This window comes from Phasianus colchicus, chromosome 2, assembly GCF_987193195.1.
Source record: "Phasianus colchicus chromosome 2, bPhaCol1.hap1.1, whole genome shotgun sequence".
NCBI lineage: Eukaryota > Metazoa > Chordata > Aves > Galliformes > Phasianidae > Phasianus > Phasianus colchicus.
In genome coordinates, this window is record NC_143437.1 from 17,204,936 (window position 1) to 17,218,467 (window position 13,532).

The 13,532-nt window shown below is 36.8% G+C and overlaps 1 protein-coding gene across 12 annotated transcripts in view; it reads left to right on the top strand.

Moving 5' to 3' along the window:
- Window positions 1-13,532, top strand: part of ENAH (ENAH actin regulator) — a 106,526-nt gene that overhangs the window by 68,584 nt on the left and 24,410 nt on the right. For 11 of the 12 annotated variants that reach the window (XM_090134979.1, XM_090134978.1, XM_090134981.1 and 8 more), the window contains one exon: window positions 4,259-4,343. In XM_090134979.1, coding sequence (XP_089991105.1) covers window positions 4,259-4,343 — 85 coding nt within the window. Of the gene's footprint in view, window positions 1-4,258; window positions 4,344-7,592; window positions 7,991-13,532 lie in introns of those variants that run through there. The other variant, XM_090134984.1, reaches the window with a different exon arrangement.

The window sequence follows — 13,532 nt, forward strand, 5'->3', positions numbered from 1 at the left end:
GCTTATGCAGGAGTACTTGAGTAGTTTTTTTTATTTGTTAATGCTCTGGTTTTTGACTGCCGTAGTCTTATTTATGAATCCCTAATCTAAATCTAGGTCTAGGTGAGTGGTGCCACTTTGCTTTTGCTGAGAAGTAGATAGCAGCACTGCCAAGGCTTTATTCTGTGATGCACTGCAGTAGGACAGGAGAAGTAGAGACAAATAAGAGTTTACTTTGCCATCACTACTTTTCCTATTTTAGGGATTGGTAGTAGGAAGTAAAGTCTGCTTTCCATTCATTTAAAAAGATAAAGCATTTATTTTAAAATATGCAATTTTATTATTGCATTATAAAAGTTCTTACATTCTACAGCAGAATTGTATCTTTTGTTCTAGTTTTGAACTCTTGTCTGGAGTGTGTTCTTTGCTTGGTAGATCTGTTCAAGTTGTCCTTTATAACCTTTTGGAAAAGGCTTTCATTATTATTCTTAATGCAGTTACCTTTATAGCGTATGCCTATACAAATTAACTTGCTGTCTGCTTTCATTCCATTTGTCCTTGAAAAGTCATTCCTACTTGGATTGGAATATCAGACTACATAATGGATATGTTATGTAGTTTTGGCGCTGATACACTGAGGAATTAAGCAATGGGAATTCTTAATTACTGGGTTGTTTTTTTAACTGCTTCTCTGTATATCTTCACCTCAAAATAAAATTCCTGTGATACAGTTGGTAAAGTTTTTCTAAAGACATTTGATTTTAAAAAGTTTGTCTTTTACTGCTGTATTCTGAACAGTGCAGTTGTATTGGAGTTGTATTTTTGAATGTTTGTTGGCTTGACCTATCCCTGTATGACCAGCTCTGAAGCAAGCCTGTCCTAGTAAATGAAGAGATGCACTTCTATGGCCTTGTATAGGTCCTTGAATAGCCTGTAGTTCATGGATTTTTCCTATATCGAATAGTAGATACCCTGTTGTTTTTTAGGGTTACTGCCTTACAGGAATGTAATGTCTCAGGTGCTTTGGCAGTGCTACTAACATAAGACAAGGGATGTTAAAAGTGGCGAGGTGTCAAAGCAGGACAACATAATTGCAGAGATTGAGGGCTGGGGGGGGGAACAGGCTGAAAGGCATTGAAAAAATCATGCGTTTCTGCTGCCCACTTACTAACTGTACCTTCATAGCATTATGCAACTGGAATTAATAAATTCAGCTCTTGAACAGTCATATGGAGTTCAGTCAATTTTAGAAAGGTGATATTGCAGATGCTTAATTTGGCCCATGCAGCTGCCTGCAGCCTGATGTCCTCCTTTGAGTGGTGCCAAGAGTCATCTGTGGGAAGAACCAGGACAGATCCTGACCTGCTGGGAGAGGCAACTTTGGCAGGCTTTTCCCCTTGGGGGATTCCTGATGCATTGGATTTCCATCTCTCATTAACCAGTTGTCCAAACTGTTGCAGAGGAAGGGGGATGCAAAGGTGAGAACAGGCTGAAAAATGGAAAGCCTTTAAAGGAGATGGATGAAACATGAAATCATGTCCTCTGTTAAAATATGCCAGAGTGCACTGTCCGTACGTTCTTGAGAGAAGGAAAGATGTTAGATTTTCCTTGAAATTCAAAATGCATAGACCATTCAGCCTCATGTTACACTTGGCTTGTACTGATCTTTCAAGATAGTAATCCTGCTGCTTCAAGCTTCTTCCAGCAGGGTCTGTGATTGCTTCTCTGAGTTTGATTTTGCCGAAGTATCCTGGAGCCTCTGAGAAAAATTTTTATTACCCAGCTCCTGCTTGTTTCTGCTTTTTTGAAATTATTATAGCATCTTGCCCCCCATCTGAAGGATTGCAGTTTAGCAAGGAAATGGTGGTTTTGGCTGTTGTAATAAATGATTAGCATCAAACATACACTTTGCCACTTGATATGTACCTTTTAACTTGCCTACATCCATCAGCATGGTGGGGTTTTTATAAGTGTGTGTTTGCAGGGAGAAACTTGTTGGTGAACAGGCCAGATGGCTCTGCAGCTCACCATTTCTTTCCTAAAAGCCTTTGTTATGCTCAGGTTGCATTTTTTCATGGCAAAAATATGAGGTACTAAACCCAAGCGTGTTAATTGTTAGCAGGTGCTTGGGTTTCTTGCCTGTACAGATGCAAAGGAAGTACCAGGACTTTCTAGGGTGGGTTGGTTAGATTCTGCAAGTTTGGCTTGTGTGTTTTGGCACTATGTATTCTACAAAGAAGTTTGAGGCAACGAGACATGAAGCTGTGATCCATGGTAGAACATAATCATTTTAAGTACAAATTCTATTTGTAGAATAACAAAAGCAAGATACAACAACCTGTCCATTACTTCATTTCCCTCCTTTCCCTTCTGTCTTCAGTGAACACTTCATATGGGTGTAGGTTTGATGAAGTTGTTTCTACTGTATTATAGTTTCAGTTAGTGAATGACCGTAGCTGTCATCAAAAGTTCTTCCTATTTTTTTCTAATTTCTGTTCTTTGTTTTCTAATGCTTAGATCTGTGTGGTTTGTTCTGATAAATGACAGGTCTGAGCAAAAGGAATATGTGAGATGTAGCCAGCACTTAGTGGCATCCAGTACCTTTGTGCAGCCATACAGCTGCTCCTGGATAGTGTCTAATTCTAAAAGGCCATGAAAGGTTGTAGCGTGCTGCAGACAGCCAGGCTGCTTCCTGGGCTGCCTGAGAGCTTCAGTCACAGCTTAATGGGCATAAAAGCCTGGCAGCTGTCATGCAGGGGAGATGAGCAGAGAAATCTAATTTCAGAAGTTTTAAAGCAAAAAAACTTTCCAGATGACCAGTATATTTCCACTTACTGACAGTTTTATTATTAATTGTCATTATAGGTAGATCTTCTGTATTAAAAGTAATAAAGATTCACATTTGTTGATAGCTCTTAATGATGCTCCAAGCAAAAGTAGTGCATCCAAGGCACTTTTTTTGTTGTGCACTCAGACATGAGGACCTGATGCTTGCTGAAAAGAATAAATAACAAAGATAACCTCTGTAATACACTTTCCGCTTCTGTATTTTATAAGTAAGTTTATACATTCACTTTAACTGTAGGATACAGAAAGTTTTAGCATGTTCAGAATTTGTTGAATACATAACCACAGTGGAAACAATACAGTGCTGTTTTGACTATGCAAACCTTGTTGTGTTGCCTTTGAACAGGGCACTTGTTTGCTGAATCTGAGGCAGATTAACTGTCCTTGATGTCTCAATGTGTTGCACATGATCTCTTTATGTTTTGGATGACTTTCCCAAGTTCAGATGGCAAACAGCATCTACATTTTGACATTTGAGATGGATGAGATCTCATTACAACCCCCCCCCCCCCCTCACTCTTAACTACTTCAGTGGAATCTTGGCAAGAAATTCCTGTTTTGCTTTGGGACCTCCTCGGAAATGGATCAATTTTTATTAGTCCTAATTCTCTTTAATTTTAAGTTCTGTAATCTTAGATGTAGCTGCCATCTAATTGATTTCCTGTTTTACCAACCATTTTTGCTGAAAAAAATGTATTTACTATGTATTGTATGCAATTCCAATTTTCTGTCCTTCAATTTTGTTAATTCTTAAATAATTTTGTACTGTATAGGTATTTGCAAGCAAAGTAGGAGAGTGATGTCTGTCTCATTTACATCTCTAGTGTTTAGTAGAATGTGCAGTTTTTGCAATAGTTATGTGCCTTTTCCTTTTGACACAATACTTGCCTACCTCAAAAGGGAGTTTTTCTGATCCAAGTTGAGAAGCTAAAATCTGAGTGAATTTTGGTGTGATTTGTAGAAACATACTTTATTTTCCTTCTTTCGGTATGGTGATAAGCTTCTGATGTTTTTTTTCTCCTGTTCTTTCTTTTTTTTGTTTTTAACTTCCAGTGTTCTATTTAGGTGAGTGCTATAGTTTTTGAGCCTTTTCTGTTCCTCCAAGAACATTTGTTCACTGTTTTAAGAAAACAGCAGACACGGGTGCTTTTCAAAGCTTTTGTTAAGTCCCATCATCTATAAAAATTTGTTTTTACATTTCTGTAAAAATTTCATCCATGTGAAATAAATCCATTTTGCAGATCAGGTAACGTTTGTTGCAGCTTTTATTTGCTGTATTATGTTGTTGAGCTTGTTTGGCTTACAAAGCAGGAGTAGATAGCTTCTATGTCATGCAATGGCTGTTCATGTTCCTAGATGGTTACACTTTTTTTTCTCCCCCTCACAAAGTAGAAGTCCAAACCATTGATTTATGATCTGTCTTCGCTTTTAGGTCCTACATTGCCTCGACAGAATTCACAGCTTCCCTCTCAAGTGCAAAATGGCCCATCACAAGAAGAATTGGACATCCAGAGAAGGTATGGTACTGTAAGTGAGCAAGCTGTTCAAAGCTGTTCAATTGAAGAATGTAGTTGCTCTTCACTGATAATGAGAAATTAAATGATGAGGACTTAATAATCTCTTCCACTAGAGCAGCATATGCTTGTGATTTTCAATAGCACAGCTTTGCTTTATAAAACTTAATAGCTAGATCACTTGTTCTTGGTCTCCAGCCATTCAGAGGTTGCAAGGCTTGGTGCTCTTGGCCTGTCATGAAAGATTTGGTTGGTCTGGATGAAAGATTTCACCACTGTTATCTTCAGCGAGACTGATTTTTTTCCAGTGACTGTTGTAGCTTCAGGTTTTTACACCTGCTTTTAAAGAAGAAAGTAAAAAGCAAGCAAGGAAGTGACTTTTAACCTTTGGAAATAATTAAATCATCAAGGGGAATGGCTTTTTTTATTTCTACTGGGTGTGGGGGTAGTAGATCAAAACATTACATGGGAAAACTAGAAAACTTGTTCCCTTTATAATATCTTAGCAAAAAACAACAATAAAACACCCAACAACCTTCATTTTCAGCTTCCAGTATATGACTTCAGAGAACCATTAGTAGTGTAATTTTCAATTACTGTAGCAATACTGGGAGATGTCTCTGATCCTCTGGCCAGGTGGCAATTCTCTAAGCAGTGTTCTGTTCAATGAGAAGCCTCTGAGCCTTGTCCCATGTCCACTTATTCATATCTCTAAGATTTTAACATGCAGGATTTTTTCCCAGTTTGTTCTAATGATTAGTGTGTGTCAACCATTTGGCTACATTCTGGGAACAAACTTCCAAACTGTCATAGTCCTTCTTTTATTGCCTGTCAGTACAGATTAGTGCTGTTTGGAGAGTGTCTGGGATAGTGGTATATGAAATGACAGGGTCTTCTTAGGGTAATGGTATCAGACAGAGTTGAAAGTAAAAAAACAAAGGTCTTGGGCTGTCTTCACTGCCTGTGAAGCAGTCCTGGATTGTCTTACCATCAGACCGCTCCCAGGAGATTAACTGTTCCCTTCCAGAAGGGATGGTAGGAGTGATTTGGGTTACACAGAGTACAGATGCAGGGAATGGGGTCCCTGAATGAAAAGTGGCCCAGATTGACAGTGAAATGCACATAATAGTATTAATGTGCTGGGTCTCACTGGCAATAGTACTGAAGATTTTTCTATTTTTACTCTTTTTGCTTAGTTTATATAGAGGTGAGTGAAAACAGATGGCTGATTTACAAACAATTCATAGAATATATTACATGAATTCTCTACACTTATGGAACAAAGTATTGACATCAACATTGGTCATACTTGTCTCTGTTTTTCCAGCAGTATATGACACTTCTTAAATCTGAGAAGGAATTGCTTTATCTGACAGTTCCCTTGTTTAAAAATGAACATCAAGAAGCTCATTACAAATCTGTCTATTTAAGGTGTTTACGTGTAAATCTGCTGTCATGATAAAGGTCTCTTTTTATGTTCCTTTCCTTTTGACAGATTCTTAAACAGCTGTTTTCTTTTGATCTTTTTTGTTCCACTGTAGTGTTTTTTAATGTTATTTCCCTTTCTGTTCCTTTAGAAAGCTTTATTAATTGAAATTTCTAGTGCTGAAACACTTAGCAGAGAAGCATTGTAGATGGATGTCACCAGAAAGAAGTGCTGCCCCGTATGAAGGGCTCTGAAAGTCTCTCTTGAAACTTCTTATGCATAAAGGCTGTATTATTAGGTGGTGTTCTTATGGCTTCACTTTTCATTTGATCTGTGTGCTCTACTTGTTTTCATCTAATATAACATCCTCTTTGAAGTCTGGTCCTGTTTTTGATTTGTCTTTTTTTTTTTCTGCCCATGAAAAAAGATAGGGAACTAGCATGAGTACTTATGTTGATAGCCAGATTGTTTGTGAAAAAACACTGCTTTTGTGTCAACAAGCCTAAGAGAAACACCGTTTTATCTGAATATATCACAAATATTCTGCTGTTTTTTTGTCTTTGTTAGCATATAGTTATAATACAGTTCAATTAACTCTGAGCTACATCTTATGCACTAAGTGTCTTTCAACTTTCAGACTGTAATAACAACAGCTTTCCTGTGATAAAGTAGAGAACAGTAAATAGTTGGGGAAAAAAGCACTTATGTATTACTTTTGACAGGTCTGTGAGTTACATTTCTAGTCTCAGTGGCAGAGTGGGCAGAATTGAGTACTGGAGGGGGGAGCAGAAAGACATCAGAGCACAGGAGAAGGGAATGAACGTTACTGTATGGGAAAGACTATGGAATTGAGTTGCATCAGTAGAAATGCAAGCTTTGCTATTGCATCTGAAATGTGCCTCTTAGGATGAGGGATTTCTGTTTAAGGTATGACTCAATAATAATTCTCTTATATGTGCTGGTTTCATATCCTTTCCCTTAAAAATCCTTCAATCCAGTAGTGTTTGACCAACTTCCACATTAAAGAAGTTTAAGAAAATACACTTTAGGTGATTCTAGGTCTGAATAAAAGATCTGCTTTCAAAATAAGTGAAGTTGGAAGAGGACCCTGTAAAGATCTAGTCTAACCTTCTGCTTTTGAAGTAGGGCTAATTTCAGTGACTTGTAACTGCAGGGCTTCCCTAGGCACAAATAGACACGAGTATTGCCTCACAGATACTTTGCCACAGGAGTGGCCAGTGAAGAATGGCATATTAAAGGAGATCTTCAACTCATCTGATGTTATACTTTGCTTTCATAGCTGTTCAAGAATCTTAATGAATCTGGAAGCTGAAGAATTGAATTTAATCTTTGTCAACAGAAGTGTTTTATTTTTTTCAAAGGCTGTTGTTTTAGAAATTATTTAGATGTCCTACATTTTGAATAAAAGTACTAAAATAGTAATTTTACTTTTCAGAGCGTATTAAATGAATGCTTGCATTTGTATGCACTGAACAACAGTCTATAAAGCCACTAGGACCACATATGCAGTGTAAAACACTGAGGTTTTTGTAAGGCTAAGATTATAGGTCAAGTGGTCAATTAAATAACTTCACTGGTAAGTTTATAAATTGTCATTTTCTTAAAAGAAACCTTAGCACACGTATGTGCTTTCCATATCGGAATAACCAGGGAGTATTTCAGGATAACTTCTAACCTTCCTTAACTTGCACTAATTTAAATATAACAATGATAAGCTTTAAAACACTTAAGCTTCTGTTTGATCCTCAAAAGTGAAGGCATTCTTTTGTCCTAAGAGTTATTTTTCATTTTGTCGGAGTGTTAGGCAGTATATACGAATTCCACTGGTTATTTGGTAATGAGCAACCTCAGTTAACATAGGTATTTGCTAATAACTTCAGAGTTACTTAACATTTTAAAATACAAGATGAGTTCATGACATGCCTCTGTGTGCTACCCGTGAGTATAAATTTACCTTCTCTTCTAGCCATGATAAATATATTGTCAGGAATATGATTCACTGAGTTGGTATCTGGTATGACACTGAGGAATTTAATGAGTTAATGTTTATAAATAACTTGAAAATCATCGCTGCTTCATAAATAAAGAGACCAAGAGCATCAGAAACAGAGGAAGTGTATAGGTTGTAAGGAATAATGAAGGTATACAAGCCACCTGTTGTCTTTCAGGGACGTAATGGACCAAAAGTTGACCGACTTTTGTCGTAAGTAATCAAAACTATTAAAAGTTCTCAAAACTCAGTAGCAGAATAGTAATAGGGGTTTATTTTGATAGGTGTTCAATACTTGAAGTTTGCTTAAAGCTTTTATTTGTATCTGAGTTTGCTTTGATGCTATTAAAGAGGACTTGGTTGTGTGACTCCTAGAAAGTAGTATTGATGTGGTGCAGTATTCATAACATCTTTTGGAAGGCTTCTTGGCAGTCTATGGCAGAAGTTCAGAGGCTGCCAGAGATAGCAGTTCTTATCATTTTTTGAAAGGCTTAAATGAACAGATCGTATTTTACAGATTAAATGTATTTTTTTCTCAAGCTTTGATCTTAATTTATAACCACCTTATAAGGGTCTACATTTTTTGATAAGTTCATGATTTTGAATATAATTGCTCAACTATTTTAAAAACAGGTACAGAAATACTGAAAGAAAACAAGCACCCGCGTCCTGCAATTAAGTAGAAATCTAGTAGTTAAAATGTAAAGAAAGGAAAGTTTGCCCATTGCTTTCTATGCTTATAGCCTGAGTTCTACTGTTGGTTTTCTTTTTTTTCACCTAGTCTGTGACCTTTCTCTAGTTAGTAGCTGCATGTATTGTTTCCAGTTCTCTTTTGCCTTTGAAGTTTATTTATCTGACAACTTATTTTGGAAGAGTAAAATTTCTTTAAAGGCTTATGAACTGATTAGGTTTAACTGAGCAAACAGTTATGATTGAGATAGGCATATGAATTAAATATAGTAGTTATCTTCCTGGTTTAGATTTATAAATGTTCAGTGGAATGCTGCTATGTGTCTTAAAAAGTCCACATGAAGTTTACATCACAAGGTCACAATTTAGATGAAGTCAAGAGGTAGGTGTGGAGTTTGTTTTTTGGGTTTTTTTTGTGCTTTTTTTCTTTTACAGTGCATATGCTAAGGGTTCCAGGGAGATGAAATTGTAGCAATATAGCTTAGTTCTCAGGTTGAGCTTGTTGAGGTGGTTTCCTGGGTCATCCTGAGGTAATTTGGATCATAATAACTTCACTGCACAGTGGGAAGAGAGGAAAATGAGTCAAAAACAAAGGCCCATCAGCATTATTTATCACATCCTAAAGACTTAATTTTTTTTTTCCCCCGCAAGGTTTATGGAAAACAAAGAGTTCTGGTATGGCAGTGACACTTTTTTTTTTTTTTTTTTGCACTTCATTTTATTTCCACTCACAGTTTCTTTCCATTCACAGTAAAATTTTTGTTAGGTCTGTCAGGTCTGACTTACAGAGACATAACTGTTTTTATGTAGAGGCAATGGGGGTGCAGGCTGGTTACAGCTGTGAATAGCTTTGGATGTCAGACAACGCAACAGACTGAGGAAAGCTCTCTTCTATTAAGCAGTCTTATAACTACACTGGCAAAATTACTGCCTTAATTCCTGCAATTGAATATGTATGTTGCTTGAAGGATGGTTTTGCAAGTGTGTTAGTTATGATTCTTGAAAAATGTCTCTTTGAAATCTTACTATTTCACAAAATCTTCAGTTCAATGGGTTTTATTTTTCTGTTTAATGAAAATTATGAAATCAGGGTAAGAAAATAGTCCACATCTTTTCCAAAACTTTCATTTCTGTGATTCCATTTTATGAAACTAGTTCTGTCCCAGTCATACTCATGGAAATATCACTGAGGGGTTTGCCACTGAAAGTAGGTTTTTCTACTATTTGAGATTCTTACTTTCTATTAAGATCTGTTGTGCACAGAGGACTTCTTTCAACCTGGTTTCTGCCAGGTATGTTCAAGTGTTCTGTTTGTCTGCATAATAGGTTTAAAAGACCAAGTTAAAGAGAACTATGTTTGAGGCCTCATCAAAGTTCATTAATAAACCCCTTTGTCTACTGGAAGTTCTGTATGTAATAATCCTTTGGTTTGTACTTGCCTTCACATCTTCATTATGGTGGCTAGTTACCAGTTTTTGCTTGACTGATGAAAAACTTTCTCTGTTTTCCATCTAATGTGTTTTGAAAAGCTTATGACATAAAAGCTCATTGTTAGACCTTAAATCTCTTTTGATCAAGGAAATGAAAGCTGATTAGTTTGACTTTGGTAATGTGAAAAGCCTTAAAACTCTTCTAAGGAAAGAATAATTAACCAGATAAAACAGCTGAGTAAACTACCGCCAAATTGTTTTCTTTTGTGAAAGACAGAAGGCAATTGATGCAGCGTTCTTTAGTGTAAAGCATTTGACAGACGCCAAAAGGGAAGTTCCTAGTTAATGTGGAAGGGAGGACTGCTAAGGAAGTGTGAGAAGCAGCAGTTCCTCCTGCATTGGATTGAGACCAGTTATGTTTTATTTAGTTTTCCTGAAGAAACCAATCTTGCTGCTGATGAGAGTTGAGGTACATGAATACAAAAGAGAGAAGCAGGAAATGGATTACGCTGCAGATTTTGATCAAAATGGAATGAGAGATAATGGATAGTCCCTGTTCTTGGACACTTTTAGAGGGAGGGGAAAACCTCCTGTACATTAAATATTATTGTTTGGGATATCTTAAGCTTAGTCTAAAGGAAAATCAAATTTGACAGTGGAATTTTGGCATTCACTGGCAATCAGTTTCAAGGGAAAGCTGCTTAAATGGTGGAAATAGCTGTGATGACAAATAAACTAGATTAGTGTTTCAAAATCATGACACAGCTATGCAGTTAAAATTCCTGTATAATTTTGTATTAAATGGTGTTAAAGTGTCAGGTGTTCTTTGCAAACTTCAGAAAAAAAAAATCATAGTGGTCACCTTTCTTTACTGTTTAGAGACCTAGTGGTCCACCAGTGTTGAAACTGGAAAGGTAGAGCATGTACTTAAACTCACTTCATAAATCTCTACCTTTGTTGAACAGTCAAACATTGCAGATCTCCACTGTGTGTTTCCAGCTCATTTTATCTTCATATGAGAGAGTGAGCTCCGGCAAATGTTAGATTATGAAATGATGGATAAGTATTCAGTATGGAAGATGAAAGAGCAGTCTTCATGTTGATATTCATATTTTATTACTCAGGAAAGTTTGTGCAAATTTTAAGGACCATGGAAGGCACACCTTTTCCCTTTCAGAACCTGGGCAAAAGAAGATCAGAGGATTAAATTAGCGATTTATTACTATGTTCTGAATAATCAATTTATTAAAACACGTTTCAGTTTATTTCTCTAAACGGTTCAACAGTGATCAAACTGGATTGACTGTATGTAGTTAAACTGATGTCCAGACACTGGGTTGCCACTCTCTGGTAAAATCCGAAAGGCATCATTGAAAAGCTGAGGTCACTCCTGCATCTGGAGCTAAACTACATGTTGCCTGCTTGCAGCCAGCTGCTCTGGTTTGTTGCAGTGACTCAGTGGTGGGAGTAGGTGAGGATCATATGTGATGCATTCTGGTAGATAGGCAGTGACTGCTGGATTAGATAATGGTATCTTTGCCCACGTGCTTGGGCTTTCAGCATTTTACAATAAAACTCCAGATGTTGCTGTCTTTTGTATATTGCTCCATATATTGAGGCAGGTTTAGAGAAGCTAGTACACAAGAGCTCAGAGCACTAAAAACATGGGCATGCCCAGACTGCCTGACTGGAGTGCTACTGACCTCACAGTGCTAGTCATGACAGTGCAACTTCTTAAATTGGTAAATGTGCTTCAACTTAATGGCCATGAAGTTTAATTTGAAGTTTTAGTGGATCAAGTGATGTTTTTGGTGCCTTTGTTCAGTGCACTCCTCTTAAAGTGGTTCTTCCCTATTCTTGTTTTGGTTGCTGTGACTGGTTGCAGCTTTAAGCAGACAAAACAGGTTGGTTTTCCTCTTCGTATCCCTCAGTGACTTGATGCTTTCCTTTGACTTGTACGTTATTCAGCAAAGGAATAACAGAATATGAAATCGATGTGCTCATAAAGATGGCAAAGAAATACTAGGCTTTAGCTGCATGCAGCTGACTGCTTAGTGCAGCAATCTCTTCAGTCTGTCCTCCATATATATTTTTTTTCTTCAGTCTTTGTGGTTCCTTGTTTTCTACAGTGAGATTTAAAAAAAAAAAAAAAATTCAAGTTGTTCTCTGATCAGCTTGGAATGTTGATCTGCTCAGTGCCTGTTGGATTTGGATGTAATAATAAAGATTCTTCTGTCAGTACTGCTTGTGGAAATACCTGTTATTAATGTATCTGGCTTTGTGACAAGAAGTCCTTCAGGTTCATGGGTGAATTCTGTTATTCAGGTAAATACATGATGGTCGTGGTGCAGTTTTGTCACCTTTTTAGGAAGAATTTTAATGGCTTGATCCCACAGCGAAGATCAGAATAACCCAATGTTAAAATATGAAAGATTTATGTGAACGTACAGGGAAAACTCCCACCTGAGGAAATAAGGTGGCCTGCAAGAGCAGGCATCTATTTTCTTTTGCCAGCTGCTTTGCAGTGAGTGTTATCTGTAGTGTTTTCTTCATGGTGTTCTGTTCTTGTTTTATTTTTTGACAGGATGAGATTTAATGTTTAGGGAGTAAAGAAGTGAGAAGTTTCATGAAAGAATCGTCTTTCCCTGTACGTTAGATTTGTTTTGATGTAGAATATTGTTTCACCAGCAAAGGTGAAGTTTCTTAATATAGCTGCTGTTTTTCCTTCAACCCATGTGGTGATGGTCATCTCTGAAGGAAGTGACTGAGACTTCAATTCTTTTGATTGTATTGAAACCTTTAACAAAGGGACTTGGGGATCTCAGTCATTCATCTACAAGAGCTAACACAACCTAGTTGTTTTTTTTCCTTGAGGTACTATATGAGACTCATTTGGAATATCTTCCTAGTTGCATTGTGTGATGATCTGTTACGTGTAGTACTGTTACTTGCTAAAATACTCTTAGAAAGCAGCCACTCTGTACAAAGGTATTGACTCATTTTGTCTAACATCAGAAGCTGAGCTTATTAGCACTACCTCTTACTTGTTGACTATGTGTGTCTAAAACAGTAAAACAATACCTACATTGCATGTAAGCGATGTGCTGTCCGATTCTGTAGCACAGTGTCAATTGTTCAATGTACATCAGCTGTTAGATTATAATAGTTCACATTTTTAAAATAATTAGTCAATTTGCTTTAGCATTTCGCTGTCAGATAGATAGCATGCAGGGACATTTGCAGTGCCTCTTGAGCTCCATTAAAAGTTGTCCTGGTTGGTAGATAGTGAACATTCATACATGACAATTCTTCAGTCACATAGAAAGTGCATGTGTTTTAGATCTACCAGATTCTTGACGTCTCAGAAATGCTTTAGAGAATTTTGAAATTACATTATCAAGTGATAACAAAAAACTGTAAAAGCAAACATATCATTTATCCTAGTTTTAATAAGCAAAATTAGTTTTTAATCTTTTAAAATTGTTTTACTTGTAGAAAATGTTTGCAAGGTATTTTGCTGCCCTCTCTGAGTGGAACATCTGAATTGTAAGCAAATTTTGTGACTTGTTCGTAGTTTGTATTTGCGTAGTTAGAAATTAAATCAGAACTTTTCTGGATTTTTCTGAGTAAATGGA